The sequence below is a fragment of the Podarcis filfolensis genome (genome assembly GCF_964270895.1).
Source record: "Podarcis filfolensis genome assembly, chromosome: 7".
In the NCBI taxonomy this organism is placed as follows: Eukaryota; Metazoa; Chordata; class Lepidosauria; order Squamata; family Lacertidae; genus Podarcis; species Podarcis filfolensis.
The window spans coordinates 90678894-90698040 of NC_139603.1; the positions used below are offsets into that span (position 1 = coordinate 90678894).

General features: G+C 59.6%; 3 protein-coding genes across 15 annotated transcripts in view; 2 read left to right on the forward strand and 1 right to left on the reverse strand.

The window, feature by feature from the left end:
* BOP1 (BOP1 ribosomal biogenesis factor) overlaps positions 1–9223 on the forward strand; it is a 64418-nt gene extending 55195 nt beyond the window's left edge. For both annotated transcript variants that reach the window (XM_083622033.1, XM_083622032.1), the window contains 13 exons: positions 2264–2418; positions 2742–2859; positions 2953–3054; positions 4323–4535; positions 4719–4880; positions 5409–5489; positions 5715–5784; positions 5900–6032; positions 7071–7251; positions 7469–7757; positions 8016–8100; positions 8736–8843; positions 8954–9223. In XM_083622033.1, the coding sequence (XP_083478159.1) occupies positions 2264–2418; positions 2742–2859; positions 2953–3054; positions 4323–4535; positions 4719–4880; positions 5409–5489; positions 5715–5784; positions 5900–6032; positions 7071–7251; positions 7469–7757; positions 8016–8100; positions 8736–8843; positions 8954–9107 (1851 nt within the window). In that variant the 3' untranslated portion in view covers positions 9108–9223. The remainder of the gene's footprint in view (positions 1–2263; positions 2419–2741; positions 2860–2952; positions 3055–4322; positions 4536–4718; positions 4881–5408; positions 5490–5714; positions 5785–5899; positions 6033–7070; positions 7252–7468; positions 7758–8015; positions 8101–8735; positions 8844–8953) is intronic.
* The window catches only part of SLC52A2 (solute carrier family 52 member 2), a 304222-nt gene that overhangs the window by 151545 nt on the left and 133530 nt on the right, over positions 1–19147 (forward strand). The gene's annotated exons all lie outside the window — the stretch shown is intronic.
* The window catches only part of MROH1 (maestro heat like repeat family member 1), a 54953-nt gene continuing 45439 nt past the window's right edge, over positions 9634–19147 (reverse strand). For all 12 annotated transcript variants that reach the window (XM_083621811.1, XM_083621818.1, XM_083621810.1 and 9 more), the window contains 9 exons: positions 17380–17517; positions 16361–16475; positions 15171–15317; positions 14711–14899; positions 13988–14143; positions 13752–13886; positions 11985–12087; positions 11790–11855; positions 9634–10308 (listed from right to left, as the gene is read on the reverse strand). In XM_083621811.1, the coding sequence (XP_083477937.1) occupies positions 10223–10308; positions 11790–11855; positions 11985–12087; positions 13752–13886; positions 13988–14143; positions 14711–14899; positions 15171–15317; positions 16361–16475; positions 17380–17517 (1135 nt within the window). In that variant the 3' untranslated portion in view covers positions 9634–10222. The remainder of the gene's footprint in view (positions 10309–11789; positions 11856–11984; positions 12088–13751; positions 13887–13987; positions 14144–14710; positions 14900–15170; positions 15318–16360; positions 16476–17379; positions 17518–19147) is intronic.

The window sequence follows — 19147 nt, forward strand, 5'->3', positions numbered from 1 at the left end:
TGCGCAGAGGGGCTCTGCAGTGCTCTTTGCACGTGCAGCCTGGTCATGCCGGGGGAATGCCTTGGAAGGGAGTCAGTTGGACGCCCTTGGAGCTGGCATCTTCCTCCTCCTCCCCAGGCCCAGCCAAACCTTCCCAGCTGGAAAATTCCTGGCAGGACCCTAGAAAGGGAGACCAGGGGTGCTGAGTGGACAGACCAGGGGAGCCTCTCTCTCTCTCTCTTCCGGGGACCTTAACCACCCACTTCCACCACCGTCACCCCAGCCACTTGTTGCTTCCTGTGTGTGCGCTTATGGGAACCAGATGGTGCAGCCTCTGAGTATGCAAGGGCAGAGGTCACATTCACACCTCCCTCCCAGACAGCCTGTAATTGGGAGGAGGGGTCCCCTTCTCTTGTGCGCTCTGCCCTTGAGCAAGAGGGAGAGGGGGTGCTGTCTGTGTGTGTGTGTGTGTGAGAGAGAGAGAGAGAGAGAGAGAGAGAGAGCGTGCAATGGCTGTAAGGAGTCAAACAAGGAGATCTATCTATCTGTATATCTCCACCCCCCGCCCCCCGGGAAGGGGTTTCTGTCTGGTTTTCTTCACTCTCCCCCATCACCACATGTGGCACCCCCATTTCCCGCAGAAGAGGATGGGTTGGGGGGTGCTCCCTGGGGTGCCCTCCAGTCTCACGCCCAAAGGCAAAGGAGCTGCATCTCCTGCCGCCTCTGCTCCCTCTTTCCAGAGCATGCCAAAAGTGGTAAATTCAGTTGTGTCTGCAGTGCCTTTTGGGTTCCACTCTGATGGCGCTGAGGAGCCCATGAATGAAGGGCTTGACATCTCCCACCTCTGGGGGGAAAAGAGCTTTAGATATCCGCAAGCGCCTGTGCCTTAAACCAAACCTTGGGCACATTGCATTCTGGGACACATGGTCTGCCTTGACGTGCTTCTCCAGATGTGTTTCCAGCCGTGTCCTTTGGCAAGTCAAGATGCTACACACTCACAGTGGTGATGGTGGTTTTGCCACCTAAAGGTGGCAATCTAATCAGCATGTGGGGGGGGGGGGGAATGTAGACTGAGTTCTGCTTTCCCAGCTGGGGGCCAATCCAGCGAAGATGGAATCACAGCAGATGCGGAGCTGGCCAAGCCCAGAGCTGGGGGCTGCCAGTCCTGCGAGTGCTGGAAAGTGTGAGGCTCCCTCCTCTGCGCACGGCTGCTGACCACCCCCACCCCCTCTGTACTTTAACAAGTTTCTGAAGGGCGCCCATAAATCCCCAGCTCTGCCTTTAATGAGCCGCTTGCCGCGCTCGGTGGTGGCGCCCGGCCGTGGTTCCAATCATGGAGCCATTAGAGGCAGCAGCTGAGTGTAGCCCTTTTCGGGATTTGCCAGATGCCGGCCTTGATGGGCCTCCCGCCTCCCCACACACACCCCGGCAGAGGAACCGAGGGGTGGCCATGCTGGAAAGAGAGGCACAGGAGGAGGAGGAAGAAGAGGAGGAGACTTTGCCCCCTGGCGGGAGCCCTGAAACCATAGGCTGCCCTGCCTGCTGGCCTTGTTCCACTTGCCCCGGGCCAGGGCAGCCCCCTTAGGCCCATGCTGTCTTTTCAAACAGGCAGCCTCTTCAGCTGCAAAGAGGTCTTTCCCAGCCCTGCTCCTTGGTCCTCTTCGCTGGAGAGAGAGGGGCTATCCAGGGATCGCATCTGGGACCTTCTGCGTACAAAGCAGGGCCTCCTCCCTGCATGCCGTCAGGAGGGAGGAGGGAAGCTGGTTGCATCTGGTGTTGTTTTTGTGGTCCCCTGGGAAGGTCTTCAGAAGCATCCCTCTGAGTCCGTGGTACAGGCCAGGCCAACCCATTGCTCTGCCCCACCTTCACCTGTGGTGGCTGAAGCTCCTCATTACTCTGACACACCTGGCTCCCTTATGAAGCCGTCCCTACCAGATGGTGCCAGCTGCAAGCCAGCAGGGTGGGTGAGGCTGCCTTCATTGGGTGGGTAGGGAGAGGCTGTCAGCAGCAGGCATTGTGGCTCTCTCTCTGTGCCTCTGCATCCACCCTGCCTGGTTTGGGGGTGCAGAGTCAGGATTTGAGGCCAAGCCAGGGGTGGTGCTGTTCCCTTGGACATCCTGCAAGAGCCCATTCATGGGTGAGGGAGGGGAGCAGGTTTGGACCTGCCATTGTGGGATGTGTGTGCGAGAGAGATGCCCTCCAGACCTTCCCCTGAACCTGAGCAGCTGCCTTCAGGCCTCCAGAGCTGGCTTTTGTCTTATCCCTCGCCCTCTTCCTCCTCCAGGACATCCGCAACACAGTGGGCAACATCCCCATGGAGTGGTACCAGGACTTCCCCCACATTGGCTATGACTTGGATGGGAAGAAGATCTACAGGCCCATCCGCACCAAGGATGAGCTGGACAAGTTTTTGGAGAAGATGGAGAGCCCCGACTACTGGTGAGGGGCTCTGAGCTGGCAGAGGATGGCAAGGGGAGGGGGGAAACACCGAGCAGGTCAGTCATGTCCTCTGCACATCCAAAGTGCTTCGTGTGCAGCATTATCTCGCCAGTCTTTGCAGCTGCCCCAGAAAGTCAGCCAGTGCCGTTGCAGACAGGGCTGAGACCGAGAAAGTGTGGCCAGCACAGGGCGAGCCTGAGACTCGGGTCCTGCCAACAACTCAGGCCCTTATAGTTCTGCCACCTGTGCCCAACAAGGGCTGGTCGGCAGGGTGGGCAGCCTGTCTCTCCCCCCCTTCACCCTCCCCTTTCACCCTACCCCAGGCGGACGGTCCAGGACAAGATGACCGGAGTGGACATCAAGCTATCTGACGAGCAGGTGGATCTGGTGCACCGTCTCCAGAGGGGCCAGTTTGGGGATGTAAATTTCAACCCATACGAGGTAAGGAAAGGCCTGCCGCCCAATGGCAATGAGGCTCCTCCTCTTCCCCGCCACTCTTCAGCTCTGCCCTCCTAAGCCCCGCCTCTCTTGCAGCCCGCCATCGACTTCTTCAGCAGCCAGGTGATGATCCATCCTGTGACGAACCGCCCAGCCGACAAGCGGAGCTTCATCCCCTCCCTCATTGAGAAGGAGAAGGTGAGCAGGGAAGGGAGGGGTCTGGGCCAGGCGTCTCCCATCAAGCACAGGTGGGGCAGGGGGCAGGGACAGAAGATTCAGGCATTATGAGGCCTGGATTTTCAAGCTGGGCTGGATCTCATGAGGTGCTCTCATTAATCCCCACATGCTCCTCCCCAACTAGAGGGCCCCACCCTGGTGGAGAGAAGGACCCCCCCATCAGTATACCCTGGAGGCAGCCCTGCCCCTGAGGAGCCCCATGCTGGAAATGCCTTGAGCCACAGCGAGCATTTGGCTCTGGGCACAGAAGCCAGGGCACTGAACTGGCTACAGCAGTTACTGCACACCAAGATGTTGCTGGTCAAGCCTGGTCAGAAGAGACATCCACTCAGTGCAAAACATGACCTCTGCATCAGCCAGCTGCTCCCCAGGCAGGTGGAGGCACCTGGTCCTAAATGTTCGCCTGCAGCAATTCTGGGTCCAGCAAGGGGCCCTGGAGGGCTTGCCAGCACTGTCTGCCCCTGAAAACACTCACTAGCATGCAGAAAGCAACATCTGGGCCAGGGGTCAGCAAACTTTTTTGGGAGGGGGCCGGTTCACCGTCCCCCAGACCTTGTGGCGGGCCAGACTGCACGCGCGGCAGAGAGGGCTTTTCTCTCTCCCCCAGCCCCTCCCCCTGCCTACCTATGGTGCTGCCAGTGCAAGGGTGGGCTGGCTCCAGAGAGGCTCTGTAGACTGCAGCTCCTGTGCCTGCCCTTGCAAGCGGCAGAGGGACGATTGGCCCGAAGGGGCTGGCTGGCTCCGGAGAGGAGCTGCCCAAAATGGCGCTCAGCCAGCTCAGCCCAGCCCCCTTCCTCCTCTAGGCAGGGCGGGGAGAAGTCAGGAGGAGGCGCCACGGTGTGTGATTAACGAAAAAAATTAAGGAAGGAATCCACACAATCCATGGAGGGCAATTGGGCCGGATGCAGCCCGTGGCCGTAGTTTGCCGACCCCTGATTTAGGCGGTCAGGAAAGCTTAAATGTACCTGAGCAAGAAGAAAGTTTATTGCCTGGAACACAGGAAAACAAGGAAACTGTTAGTGTTAAAAAGCAGGTTCCTAGGAAGGAAGCAATTCTGTGGCCCCACTTGAGGAAAAGAGAGGCATCAGCTCAGTCTCTGGCCAAGGGGAGCCTTGAGCACCATGAAGGCAGCCTCTTCCCAGGTTCTCCTTCCACCCACGGGGAGGAACAGGCAGCTCTCTCTCCTTTGCCAGGAGCTGCTTCCTTACTGAGCAGGTCCCCATTTGCAGGTCTCCAAGTTGGTCCACGCCATCAAGATGGGCTGGATCAAGCCCCGGAAGCCCAAGGAGGACACGCCGGCTTTCTATGACCTTTGGGCTCAGGAAGATCCCAATTCCATCCTGGGCCGGCACAAGATGCATGTTCCTGCCCCCAAGCTCCCTCTGCCCGGCCATGAGGAATCGTACAACCCTCCGCCAGAGTACCTCCCTACTGAGGAAGAGGTGAGTCGGAAGGAGGTGGAGCAGGCTGGGGGTGGCTGGGGTGTGTTTGGATCAGGGAAAGAGCGTCTGTGGGCCCCACTCGGGTGGGGAGGCAGAACACGCAGAGGGTCTCCTGGGGTCCCATCTCCAGCCGCTTTTCTACTTCCAGGTGACCTCGGTCTCTTTCTCTCCCTCTTCCTGCAGAAGCTGGCCTGGGAGCAGCAGGAGCCTTCGGAGCGCAAGCTGAACTTTGTGCCCCGCCGGCATGACTGTCTGCGCCGGGTGCCTGCCTACCCCCGCTTCATCCACGAGCGCTTTGAGCGCTGCCTGGACCTCTACCTCTGCCCACGCCAGAGGAAGATGCGGGTATGTAGAAGCTGCGGGTCTCTCCGGGGGGGGGGGGGGAATGCAGGTTGGCTGGCACCAAGGCCCGCCTGCCTTCCCTGAGTGGGACAGGATGATGAACAAATGAAGGAATATGCCACTCACCTTCCCAGATGGCTTCTAAGCGGCTTGCAAGTACAAAACCCACACCAAATTAAAATCCACAGTGGAACAGTTCCATCCAACCATTAAACACATCCATAAAATGTACACTAACACAAGGCAGTTAAGGGGCAGGATTGGAACAGAGTCACCACCTGAGATGCTGGTGTGCAGGAGAGTGGCAGGGGGCTCGGCAGTCACAAAGCTGAGACTGCAAAGGTCGGTCCGGCTTCCAGAGGCAGACATCTCCTCTGGAAGGAGGCGGCGGCAGGGATATGCCCCCCTGGGAGCCTGCGCAAAGGAGCCAGGCCTCTCCCCTTAAGGCAAGCTGCCTTCCTGGAGCAGAGGGCCCTGAGGAAGGCGGGAGCCCTTTGCATGCCATTTGCTCACAGCTTCCTTCTCTTCTAGGTCAACGTGGATCCTGAGGATTTGATCCCCAAACTGCCCAAGCCGCGGGATCTGCAGCCGTTCCCCACCGTGCAGGCCTTGGTAAGGCTTCGAAGGGACCCCACCAAGGGGAGGCAGGGGCCCCCTCTGGCTTTTATGCTGTGGGTGGGAGCAGGGTATAGAAGTCAAGGCTGTAAATGAGGGAAGAGACAGCCAGGGGTCCAGCACTGCCCTAGTCAATGGAGTGGGCAGTGAGAGCGCCGTGTGAGGAGTCTCTGGCCCATCCTTCCAGCCTTGCCTGCTTCACTCCCCTCCTTCTCTCGCCAGGTCTATCGTGGCCACACCAGCCTGGTGCGCTGCCTCAGCGTCTCCCCCAGTGGACAGTGGCTGGCCTCAGGTAAGCAGCAGCTCTGGACGGGCACCAGGAGCACAAGCCGCTTCTCGGTGGGGAGGGGAGCAGGGGCCACTTAGCCCTGCCCACCCTCACCCTGGTTGTGCCTGGGGTTGTGCAGGTTCCGATGACGGGACGGTGAAGTTCTGGGAGGTCTGCACGGCCCGGTGTGTGAAGACCCTCCCAGTGGAAGGCGCAGTGAAGAGCTTGGCTTGGAACCCCAACCCCACCGTCTGCCTGGTGGGCATTGCCGTGTGAGTACCCTCGCCCTTCTGGGAGCAGCCAAGGCGGAGAATCCTTCAGGGCGAAGGAGGGAAGGCAGCAGGGTCTCTGAAGGATCTGCAGACAGGGCTCTTCTGGCTGGGTGAATAGCACAAAAGGGATCCTAAGCGAAAGGCCGGCTCGTGCTTGGTGTCCTTGGGGAAGCAGTCACAAACAAAACTGCCCATGTCGCCCTGGCAGGGCCTTTACACAAACCTTGTGGCAGCTCAGCTAGAGATGCCGAGCACAGTTCTGCCACCACCTCAAAAGGAGGAGATGGTGCAGCTGGGAAGGGTGCCTGCCATGGGGAAGACACTGGGGCCCTTCTGCATAGGCCTACTCTTAACTAGTGGGGGAAGTGACAGCGTAGTTTGTGAACTCTTGAGAGAGGAGAAATGCACAGACACCCCCAGGACCCTCGAACTCGGGGCAGAGGGGAGAGGGAGGTCGTCCCATGAAGCTGTTTGCCAGGAGACGCAGGAGACAGAGGAGGAGCCCCTTCTTCACACAGCATGGGGTCTGTTGCTGCTGCAAGATGCGCTGAGTGCCTGCTTAGGTAGCTCCGAAAGAGGGCTGTGAGGGTTCGTGCACGGAGGAAGGGCAGTCTTGCACAGGGTGGCTGGATGGGAGCTCCAGGGGCAGAGGCAGCCTGTGCCACCAAAAGGCTTGGGCAGGTGGACAGCAGAAGAGGGCTACTCCCATCGTGTCCTGCTTGTGGGGAACCTGTGGCACATCTGGCTGGCCTCTAGTTCCTTCTGTTAAAATGTTTGCATGCCCCCTTTTGGCAGCTTTCAGTACAGCCAGTAAAACTGGGCCCAGAACGTGGGACTTGAGGAGCCCCCTTCTGATCCTGCCCAGCCAGGGTGTCCTTGCGCCACAAGCCAGGTTTCATCTGGGGGCTTCTGCAGACCCACCTCAGGGGCAGCTCCAGGCCGCATTGGCTGGGACCGTTGCTTCTCTGTGCCCCTGGGACTCAGCAAGCACAATGTCCTCCTCCTCCTCACCTTTGTTTTCCATTCCCCGCCTTGCAGGGAGCAGTCAGTGCTCCTGGTGAACCCCAGCCTTGGGGACAAGCTGCTGTCTGGGGCCACTGACCAGCTTCTGGATGCCTACGTGCCCCCCGAGGAGGAGCGGCCACAGCCTGTCACCTGGGAGGAGGCAACCGGAGAGGAGAGGAGCCGGGGTGTGCGCCTCATTGTCCGGCATGGGAAGGTACCCAAGGAGAGGAAGGGGGGGCTTTGGAGCCCAGGGTGGGAGGAGGCTTTTGCTATGGGGGTTGGGGCTGGACTCTCCCTGCTCTGTTAAGCCCAAAGCAAGGAGGGGAGCCCCCTCTCTGCTTATGAACCTTATTTGTGTCTCATCTAAGAAACGGTGCTTGTGATGAATTTTGCCTGAGCACCGAGAGCCTTGTCTTGCCTCCCTCCTGCAGTCCCTGAAGCAGGTGACTTGGCACGCGAAAGGCGACTACTTTGCCACGGTGGTGCAGGACAACAGCCACCTGCAGGTGCTGATCCACCAGGCCAGCAAACGCTGGAGCCAGGCGCCCTTCCGGCGCAGCAAGGGGCAAGTGCAGCGCGTCCTCTTCCACCCGCTGAGGCCCTTCTTCTTCGTGGCCACGCAGCGCTTCATCCGCGTCTACAACCTCCTCAAGCAGGAGCTCACCAAGAAGCTGCACGCCAACTGCCAGTGGGTCTCCAGTGTGGCCCTCCATCCGGCAGGTGAGCGGAGCCTGGGCGGCGGCAGCAGCATCCACGGGGAAGACCCACTTGGCACATGGGGGGGGGCAGCTGGACAGGGGTGGGCGTGGTGGGCCCTCCAAGGGGGAGATGCCTGCCCGCTGCCCAAGAGGATGAGTTATGCCTCCCCTCCCCTGGGTGCTGCCCTTGCCCGCTGGGGCCAGACTGGAGCTGCAGCGCTCGGGCGTCCTTAGGGGGAGAGGCCCCTGCTGAAGGCTCCCTGCTTCCTTCCCCCCTCAGGTGACAACCTGATCTGCGGCAGCTACGACAGCAAACTCGCCTGGTTTGATCTGGACCTGTCCACCAAGCCCTACCGGGTGCTGAGGTCAGTCAGCAGAGAAGCCAGGGATGGGTGCAGGGCCAAGCCGGATCTTGGTGGAGGGCCTCTAGGCTCCCCCCTTTCCCACCCACCGCCCAAAGACCTGCAGCTGCCCTTGACTGGCAAGGCAACACCCTCTTCCTGCCCCCCCCCCGCCTGTGTGGCTGCAGAGACGAGAAGGCAGGTTCAGCCCCCTCCTGTATCCACTCCAGCTGTTAACTCCCAGTGGAAGTTGGATGGATCTCAATTCACACCCCCATTTGCCAGCAGAACTGTTGGTTGTCTGACTCTTCCCCTCCCCGTGCAGAGAAGCACAACAGGTTGCCTGCAAGGCGGTGGTGCCCTCTTGTCTTGGGAATGGCCCTGAAAGGGATCTTACAATGGCCGCCCATTGGGATAGTTGCTTGAGTGCGAGGCTGACCTCCCTTGGCCAGACGCCCTGCCTCTATCCCACTGTAGACTCACATTTGCACAGATTGACTGCGTCTCCCTCTCACACACGCTTGCTGGCAGAAGGAGGGGTGAGAGGCAAAGAAATCCCCCATCCCTTTCCTTGCACGGAGGTTCTCCTGCTGGCGCTTGCGAAGCAATAGAGGAGCACCGCCGTGGCTGGATGAGGTTGACCTTCTCTCTCCCGGCAGGCACCACAAGGCAGCGCTGAGGGCCGTGGCTTTCCACCCGCACTACCCGCTCTTTGCCTCTGGCTCAGACGACGGCAGCGTCATCGTTTGCCATGGCATGGTTTACAAGTGAGTAGGAGGGTGAGGGGGGGGGGTAGAAGGATTGTTGGGGGAAACCCTCCTGCATAAGAGCCAGTGTGTGAGAGGGAATCAAACTCCTCTCCCCCCCCCCCATGCAGTGACCTGCTTCAGAATCCGCTCATCGTTCCGGTGAAAGTGCTGAAGGGCCACACGCTGACCCACGACCTGGGGGTCCTGGACGTCGTCTTCCACCCCAGCCAGCCCTGGGTCTTCTCTGCAGGCGCAGATGCCACCGTCCGGCTCTTCACGTAACCTCCCTCCCCGGGTGGGACTGCGCATACTGACTCGCTTTCCCAGGGCAGCGGAAGTGCCCTGGGCAGAGACTGAAGCCTGAAATACTTGTTTTATGATTAAATGGTTTAGATACATGATCGTGGATGGGCTCCTTTGTCCCAGGAAAGGAAGGATTCCTAAAAAATAGAGGGCAGAGCGGACGGTGGCCTCAAGGAAGGTCTTCCTGCACTATTTTTATTAGTAATTAAATGTCTATACCTATTTACACCTTTATATTGGAATACAGCTGTGCATGGCCCTGAGGGTCATCTAGTCCAACCCTCTGCAATGCAGGAATCCGTTAAGCATCCCTGTCAGGAGGCCACCCAACCTCTGCTTAGAGAGGCCCCCCACCTTCCAAGGGAGTCTGACCTACTTGTCAAACAGCTCTTTCCCTCAGAAAGTTGGCATCTCCTTTTTGGTAACTTGAAGCCATGGGTTTGAGTCCTACAAAATCCTAGGCCAAGTTCTGGCCCCCAATAGCCAAGGAAGCCTTGACACGGTGTTTCTGAGAAGCAATACTTTATTAAAAATAGGTTGTCTGGTTTTATGTACAAATTCTACTGAGGAACAATGGATGAACCTGTGGAAGCTCTTGGAAGGGGCCGGAGAGAGAGTGCAGGAGGGAAGGGGTCTTGCCAGCTCCTCTGTGCACAGTGGGAGAAGTGCCCCCGCTTCTCCCCAAAGTCCCAGATCCGTGTTAAGAAGATAGTCCACACCTGATGGGGGGAGAGAGGGAGAAGAAGCCCGTGGGGGTGGAAGAGGCAGCACTGGAAAGGGTTTTTCTGTGCTCTGGTGCCTGGACCAGCCGGCTCGTGCAGAGCAGCTCTGGCCTGTCCCTCGGGGGGGGGGGGGGTGCGCTTGGGACACGTGACTGCAGACTGTACAAGTGGGGGTCGTGGCACCGCCGGAAGAGTCCTGGGGTCGTGGGCCTCCCCTGCCCCAGGCGGACGGCGTTCAGTGAGTGCTGTGGAAGACGTGAGGTGCCTGGGAGAGGCCTCCTGCAGGCCAAGGCGGGCTTGAGGTGCAGCAGGGAGGAAGATCGTCCGGTGAAGACGCCCTGCCAGGGTCCCACACGGGATGCTTGGAGGCCCTCAAACAATCCTGACGAGGCGGCCCAGGGTCTCGGCCACCTTCACCCGCACGGCTGTCACGGGGTCCTTCAGCAGCACAGTCAGAGCTGGGGGGGGAGCAGAGCCCGTCAGCAAGAAGCCGAACAACTCCCTTTGCTGCGCAAGACGCAAGCTGGGGCCCAAGTGGCCCTTCTTATCCTCGGCCTCCCGTGTGCCCTCAGACTCCTCCATCCCAAGACCCCCAACTGGGCCCTATCCTGCTTGGGAGCCAGAGCCCCACTCTGCGACCTGGAGGGCCAGACGGCACGCAGCCTGGCAAACCCCGCCAGAGCCTCTGAAGGGCCCTGGGCCGCTCCGCCTGCTGGCACAGACCCAACTGCGAAGGGGAGCGCACGCCAAGAGTTCCTCTCGAGCAGCAGAGATACAATAATATTTTTCCAGTAGCATGTTTACACTGCAAATCCGAGACTCTCGCGTCCCTGCAGAGCGAGCGAGGCGGCCTGATTTATGTGCAGAGCCGCTTCCCGTGGCTCAGCACTGGCCAGCTGCAGGAGCTCCCCCCCCCCGGGGGCGCTGGCAGGCAGAGCGCCTCCCGCTCAATACGGGAAGCTGCGGTGACCCCATCCGGAGCCTGGCCTCCCCGCTCCCCAGTTGCATCCCCCACTCCGGCAAACAGACGGGCCTCTCTTCAGGACCACTCCAACAGCCAACGGAAAGATAGTTTTCCCTTTTTTAGTGGTTTTTAAGCTCTGCTGGAAAGCTCAGAGATTTTCCGAGTCTTACTCGAAGCGATGAGGTCACTGCTGACAAGGAAAAACAGCCCCGAAATCCAGGAAAGTTCGTTACTCAAACTGGCTTCCTCTGCTGCGCTTTGAATGGCAGGTCCCTGCTCAGGGAGGGACATGCGCTGGGCATGTCTGATCGCCCCACTTCACATCGCTGGGCCTCCAGCCCCAGCACGCCTGAGGGCAGCCAGAGGTGCAGGTGACCCCCCATCTCCCCAGGTCCCACGCAAAGGACAGGCAGCCCTCGCCTGCAATGCCCGGGTGGTCCCTGACCGTGTGCTGCCTGCGCTTTGAAGGAAGGTTTCCAGCTCTCTCCAGTTCCCACCTCCCCATAGACAGAACCCTCATTAACAACCTCCTTGTACAGGAAGACCAATAAAGGGGGCAATGGTCCCCAAGGAAGAGAAGGAGAACATTTGGCCCATTAGCACAGCACGCATGCTTGGTCCCTGCATTTTTCCGGCTCCTTCCGAGATGGGTGTCAAGGCCGACTCTGCCTCCACTGAACCTCAGGTGGAGACACTTCACTGCCAGCCTCTGCCACCTGCAGGCTGTCTCTGCCCCAGGACCCCAGTGCCCAGCTGCAAGGGCACAAGGCAAGCCGAGCAAAAGCCCCCCAGGAGCTGCCGTCCTCACCCCTGCCGGGGGGCACCAAATTTTGAGCACCCTGAAAGGGTACCACAGCAGGAAGGACCAGCCTCAGCTGCCAAAGGGACAGGAGCTGGCCTTGGGCACCAGGAACCACCTGGGTGGAGGGGGAGACCTCGGGCGGCAAAGCGTCCTGCGCCAGCCCTGAGACTCACCGGCAATGAGCTCATCCAGGTCCAGCTGTTGGCTGTGCTCTCTGTCCACGTGGAGAACAAGGAAGCCTGGAAGGGAAGGGCAAGAGGGTGACGCTCAGGGCAATGCAAGCGGCGAATCCCCTGATGCCCACCCAGCTGGGGGACAAAGGGGTGGCCAGGATCCGCTCTGCCCAGGGTGCCCCTTGCCCGCCTCACCTACGAACATGGGGGCAGCCGCCCGGATGTCCGGCCAGTTGCTCTTGAAGTAGAAGAGGTTTGTGGCCACCAGACGACTCAGCGTGTCGGGGTAAGACTGCATCTGCCAAGAGAGAGGGGAGACCCAGTGGAGGTGAGCAGTTGGCGCTGGAGGGGAGACCCCCCCTCAGGAGAGCCCGTCCACCTGCCCCCGCCCCGGCCCCACCAGAGCTGGAGGAAGGGAGCAGCAGAGACATCTCTCTTCTCCACCCCCCCCTCCCAACAGCACCCAGAGTAAGGGAGGTTCTGCTTCCATTGCCTGCCCCATTTGTTCCCCAACCCACTTTGGAGTCCTTTGAAGCCCTAAACAGGACCTCTCAAGAGCGGCTCCCACCCCCGTGAGCCCAGCTGAGCTCTCAGGGAAAACGCCCAAGGCTCTGCTCAGCGTCCGATTTGGAAGACGGGCACGAGCAGCGGGGCCTTTTCAGCCAGGGCACCAAGGCTGCTCTTTGCCATCTGGGTTGTCACAACACTCGGGCTTGTTTAAAATATCATTTATTAGACTTCCTGTATACCTGAAAGAGCATCTCCACCCCCATTGTTCAGCCCGGACACTGAGGTCCAGCACCGAGGGCCTTCTGGTTCCCTCATTGCGAGAAGTGAGGTTACCGGGTACCAGATAGAGGGCCTTCTCGGTAGTGGCGCCTGCCCTGTGGAAGGCCCTCCCTTCAGATGTAAAGGAAATACTGTATTTTTTGCACCATAACACTCACTTTTTTCCTCCTAGAAAGTAAGGGGAAATGTCTGTGTGTGTTATGGAGGGAATGCCTGCGGGTGGCAGGGGGGATCTGCTGCAGTCGTGAGCAGAGGATCCATGGTTCCCCTTCCTTCCCTCCTCCGTGGTTACAAAGCATGGATCCACATGGATTCTCAGGATTTTTGCATTGGGCTACTCCAAACTCACTGTCAGATAACATGTCTGTGGCCACAGCATGAACCACAAAAATCATATATCCACTATTTCGTTTAGAATATTTTTTTTCTTGTTTTCCTCTAAAAACTACATGCGTGTTATGGTCTGGTGCGTGTTATAGAGCGAAAAATACGGTAAGCAGCTATCTTCTCTTTAAAAGACATCTGAAGGCAGCCCTGTTTAGGGAAGTTTTTAATACTTGATGCTGTATTGTTTTTAACATTTGATTGGAAGTCGCCCAGAGTGGTTGGGGAAACGCAGCCCAATGGGTGGGGTGGGGTATAAATAATATATTATTATTGTTATTATTATTGCTAGGCACTCACTAGAAAAATATCCGAGTGACTTTCCAAACATTAAAACCAAAAAACACGGGGGTAGATGATAATACAGTGGTACCTCAGGTTAAGTACTTAATTCGTTCTGGAGGTCCGTTCTTAACCTGAAACCATTATTAACCTGAAGCACCACTTTAGCTAATGGGGCCTCCCGTTGACGCCGCGCCGCCGGAGCATGATTTTTGTTCTCATCCTGAAGCAAAGTTCTTAACCTGAAGCACTATTTCTGGGTTAGCGGAGTCTGTAACCTGAAGCGTCTGTAACCCAAGGTACCACTGTAAAAGCATTGCAGTGGTCCAGAGACAGACTGGGTAAAATTTAAAAAGGTGGCTGCCAGTTGCCCAGGGAGGGAAAGGGGGTCTCTGAGGCAGAGAGGGGGACTGACTCCTTGCTGTGCCGTTTCGGAGGGAGGGCTTGGGGGCCATGCGCTCTGATCAGGCAGGGTCTCAGCGACCCCGCCCCCCACTTCATACTCACCAGGTGTTTGCAGACGTCATTCATGAACTCGCCATAGTGGAGGCTCCGGTCCTCATGGAGGTGGTTTTGGAACATGTCGCAAAGGACGGGGCAGCCCATGCTGGGGCCACACTGGCGCAGGGCAAACTTGCAAGCCTGCAAGGAGAACATGGAGGGCGGCCTGTCAGCTGCCCCAAGAGCAAATCCTGCCCGCCCCCCGTGCCAGCCACAGCCCCTCCAACCGAAGAGACACGCACCTTGACGACCTCTGGCTTTGGGTCCTGCAGGTGAAGCAGCAGAGTGACCAGCCCATTCAGGATCTGCTCAAAGAAAGCCTCTTCGCAGCTGCCGGCACTGAACTTGGTCAGGTGGCCAAAGAGGAGGATGGACGACCGGCGGAGCTCATGCTTCTCCTGCAAGCGAAGCAGCGCCAGCTGTTGGGCTGTGGCGAAAGCGGCCCAGGGAGGGCCCTGCCTGTCCTCTGCCATCCAGCCTCCTCAGGGGGGTGTCCCAAGAGACCAGGGCCCTGCGGGGCTTGACATCTTTCCGCAGGGCCTGCAAGACAGAGCTGTTCTGCCTGGCCTTCGGTTCCGACTCAGTCTGACCCTTATGGTTTCCCTCCCCTTATGGTTTTGTTGAGGCTGCCTTTTAACCTGTATTTTAAATTGGTTTCCTTTTCCTTTTCCCTATTATGTTTTTACTGTAGTTAGCTGCCCTGAGCCTGGCTCTGGCAGGGGAGGGCGGGGTATAAATAAAACTTATTTTTATTATTAATATTATTATTATTAAATGCAAGCTCCTCCCCCCAGCCACGGACCAGGATCCCCACCAGCAGGGAAGGATCCAAACCTGCCATAGGAAGAGCTCTGGTGTGCTGTTCCTTCCCCCCCGCTCCCCCCGGGGGCTGAGCTGCCTTCTGCCCCAGCAGCCCCTTGGCCAGGGCAGCATCCAGGCCAGCTTCCCCTCCCGGAAACGCTTACGCTATCGAAGAAGGGCCGGATGCGGATGGCGATGTGGAGCAGCATGGAGCGGACGTCCCTCTCCTCCAGAAAGCCCAGGATCTTGGCAAAGCCCCCCATGGCTTCCAGGGCCACCAGGCTGTGGGGGTCGTCCTTGTCGTCCATGCCGTTCATCATGGAAGCCAGGAGCTGAGCCCCGTGACGCCTCACCTGCGGGGGGGGGGGCACACACCAGGCACCGTCAGTGGCAGTGCCAGGGGTGGGTGTGCCCCAGCGCCTCTGCTGCAGTTGCTGCCCCTCCGACCAGGGTGGCAGCACTGATCCAGAGGGGGCCAGGGCCAAAGCCCACCCTGGCACCCCTCCTGTGCCTGCTCTGCCCAAGCGAGAGCAGCCTCGTCCTGGCAGATATTGGGGAGGAGGAAAGGGAAGGTGCCCCCCTGAGCAGGGGAAGCAGAGGGGGCCCACTGGCATCTGCCCTCACCTTCTCCGGCGAGCCGGAAGCCATATTGCCCAAGCCGCGCAGGGCCAGCATCCGCACAGAGGTGCAGGGGTCCCTCTGCCGAGCCGTCATGCTGTCCATCACGGACGCCAGCAGGACCAGGTCGTTCACCACGTTGCTGCTGAGGAGCTGAAAGGCACAAGTGGTGAACACAGAGACACACCGGCCACCCTCCCCAGAGTCTGAGTCTGCAGCTCCCCTTGAGGCGCCCCAGGACCCCCCACCTTCCAGAGGAGGCTCCCCAGGGCTCAGGGTCAGGCCAGAAGGGAGAAGGATCAAGGCCCCCCCAGCCCTGCTCTCTTGCCTCGGAGCCTTTCCTGGCCAGACGACTCCCTCTGTCCCTGGCACATCGGGCGAGAGTGCAGGGCAGCTCACACCTCATCACCTTCCTGAGGGGGCTGGGGGGGGGGCGCAGGCGCCTGCTCCTCAGAGCTGCTATTTTAAAGCTTCAGCCGGACGGCAGGCCCAGGCAGGCAGCCAGCCCTTCGGCTCTGGGCCCACATCCAGCCACAGGACTCCCCACCGCTCAATCCCAGGCCACTCCATCAGCGGAGATGCAAAGAGGTGGTTTATGAGCCAGGATCGAGCCGGGCAGCGACAAGGCCACTTGGAAAGCCCCAGCTGGAGGTGGGGAGTCGGGCAAGGAGGTATAGGGGTTACAGCAGCAGCAGCAGGGAGGGGGGGAGGGGGGGCCTAACACAGCAGCTGGACTCCATTCCTCAGAGTGGCATGGCAGGAGGGATGAAGCGATGTGTTGCTGGCTGCTGGGGCTGAGGGGCAGACTTCCCTCTGGCGGGAAAAAGGGAGCTAAGCGGCAAAGCCCCTGCCTTGCATGCAGTGGGTCCCAGGTTCAGTCCCCACTGGCAGCCGTTCCTGCTGCTGCCAGTCAGTGCAGGCAATAGGGAGCAAGACAGGGAAAGTCAGCTTCCCAGGTTCCGCAGTCTTGGCTAGGGAGGGGCCCCCCTTGGCCACCTTCCTACCAGTCTACTAGTCAGGGGTGGGGGGAGAGGACAAATATTCAGAGAGTCTCCAGGGAGGGGTCCATGGCCACAACACACACAGACACGGCCAGACCAGAAGCTCTTGGCAGTCTCCCCTCTCATGACTGCCTTGCCCACCCTGGCTAAGGCCAACAGCAGGACCCCCAGCCCCCGGCCCCTTCGTGGACCCACCTCCGCAAAGAAGGCCGTGGTGGTCAAGCGCTGGCTGTCGTAGATGCTGTTCAGCATTGGGGAGAGGGTCTTCACTATCAGGGGCAGCTTGGGCCCAGCGTGCTTCGCCATGGCGCTGCGGAAGGAGAGGGCACCCACCCCAATTGAGATCGCCTCTCGCCACGTAGGGGGCAGCCCCCCCATGCCAGCTCTGCTCCTTGGGAAGTGGGAGGGGAGGGGGCTCCCATGTCCACCACTGCTTCCCCCTCCCAATGACTCCACAGCCCTGCCAGGAGATTCAGCCCAGCGGCTCTTCCTCTCCTGTCTCCCTGCCATCTCCCCGAGCTCCGCTCAGTCCCAGGGCCAAATTGGGAGGCTCAGTAGCCAAGAGCCTGGGGTGCAAAGAGAGATAACCAGAACTGACTGAATGCTGCCCGCCCCCAGGGCAACAGGACAGGATGTATGTCTCTGGGATTGGCAAACAGGTTTCCTGGGACTGCAGCATCTCAACACAAGAGCCCCTTCCGCTCCTGGCCTAACTGTGCCTGACTTGGCGAGAGTCCGGGACGCGGGTGGCGCTGTGGGTTAAACCACAGAGCCTAGGGCTTGCCGATCAGTAGGTCGGCGGTTCGAATCCCCGCGACAGGGTGAGCTCCCGTTGCTCAGTCCCTGCTCCTGCCAACCTAGCAGTTCAAAAGCACATCAAGTGCAAGTAGATAAATAGGTACCGCTCCAGCAGGAAGGTAAACGGCGTTTCTGTGTGCGGCTCTGGTTCGCCAGAAGTGGCTTAGTCATGCTGGCCACGTGACCCGAAAGCTGTACGCCGGCTCCCTCGGCCAGTAAAGTGAGATGAGTGCTGCAACCCCAGAGTCGGCCACGACTGGACCTAATGGTCAGGGGTCCCTTTACCTTTACCTTGGCGAGAGGCCAGGAACTGGTCCCAGGCTCTTCCAGCTGAGCCACGTCCCCCTGCCCAGGGCAGCCCCAGGAGATGGGCTCAAGCGGGCAGAGCCACCTCTGCCTGCCACCCAGCCGCTCACCTGGCCAGGACGGCAACGCCATCGTGGTGCCTCTCCACGCTTCTCAGGGACTCCCAGCCGCCCGAGGCCGACACTGCCCTGGCCACCTCTTCGCTGCCCCCCTGCGTCAGCATGGCCTTGAGGGTCTCCACGGCAGAGCTTGGGAGGGGGGGGGGAGAGAGAGAAAAGGTCCACTCGATTCTGCCTCTGAGAGAGGGGAGGGGGGGAGAGGGGCCGGATCCGGGGCTCCTGCCACCCCAGGCGCCTCTTGGAGCTGCTCAAGGCTGTCGGCTGCAATGCCAAGAAGCCCCGGGCGGCCGGCGCGGCTGCTCAGAGGAGGTTTTGCCTGCATTAGTGTTTTATGGGGGTGGGATTATTGCGCCATGAGCGGAGCGTGACATCTGGAAAACCTCCATTGTCCTATCACACTAAGCCCAAAATACGAGGGGAGGATATGATGATTTGGGGTCCCCCAAAACAGGAAACCAGCATTCGCACACAGACCAGGAGGGCAGCCTGCTCTTCTCTACCAGCGTCCCAGAGGAGAGACAGGTGCCCTTCTCTGGACCCAGCCTGGCTACGTGGGCAGGGGGGGGGACCTGGCATGGAGACTCCCAACTCGCTCCAGCCATTGCCAGGATCCTGCTCGCCAACCAGTTGGGAATCTGTTTGCTGTCTGCACACTGCTCTGGTGGAACACACCAAGGGAGTTTGCAGACTCTGACCAGGGAGGGGCGTGATTCTGCGGCCCCCCAGGGACGTTGCTGGACTCCCATCTCCCAGCATCCCTTTCCACTGGCCCTGCTGGGAGTCCAAGAACCTCTGGGGGATGGCAGGCTCCCCATCTCTGGCGCAGGGAAAGGAAGCCCGCAGTTGGGGCAGCGAAGCCAAAGTTGTGCCTTGCTTGCCAGTAGCCCAGCGAGGTGCACCCACCACCCCGGGGAGGCTGACCCGGTGGGCTTCTAAGTGGAGCAGCCAACTTGAAATGGCGTAGAAGCGGTGAGCACCCACAGGCACACGGGCCAAGGGACCCCCTGGCCAAACAGACCCTTCCTTCCCACGCCAAAGGACCCTTGGCAGGCGAATGCCGCTGTGGCCCCTGGACGGGTGTTGACACCATTAAGAAACACGATCGCATTGAAGTACCCAGTGCAGCCGCTGCCTGCCAGGCCAAGGTGCCAGGGGGAGCCAGGGGGAGCCAGGGGGCGCAGGGTCGTCCCCCAGCCGATGCAAGTGGCGCAGGAGCACCACACTCTGCACGCAGGAGAAACACCTGCTGCGTCTGACACTGCCCCACAGAAACCAAAAAAGCAAGCCCCACCTCCCTGAGGAGGGGCAGGGAGTGGATGAAGGAAGTGCAGGCGATGGCCAGAGGTGCCCAATGCCCCCCCCCCCCAGGGACAAGGCATCCACAGCACTGCTGCTCTGCATGTCGCAGGGGGGAGAGCCAGGCTCCCAGCGATTCACAGCAAGGCTGCTCTGAATGTGCACCCCACCCCCAAAAATTCAATTTTTATTCAGGAAAATGCTTCCCTGGCCTGTGCAGCACTGAGCAGCTCCTCCCTGCCTTGCTGGAGAGGCAGACGTAACCCAACCCGGCAGCCGTGAGAGAGAGAGAGCACGCGCGAGGGCACCTCTGCACGCATCATGCAAAGAATGCGAAGGCGAAAACCACAAGCCAGGCTGCAACAGGAAGAGCGATTTAATATTTCCTGATTTAGGGGGAGGCGAGTGTGTGGAAAGCGAGGGGGGAGCTAATCTCCCCACCGAGGTCAGGCCTGCCTTCATA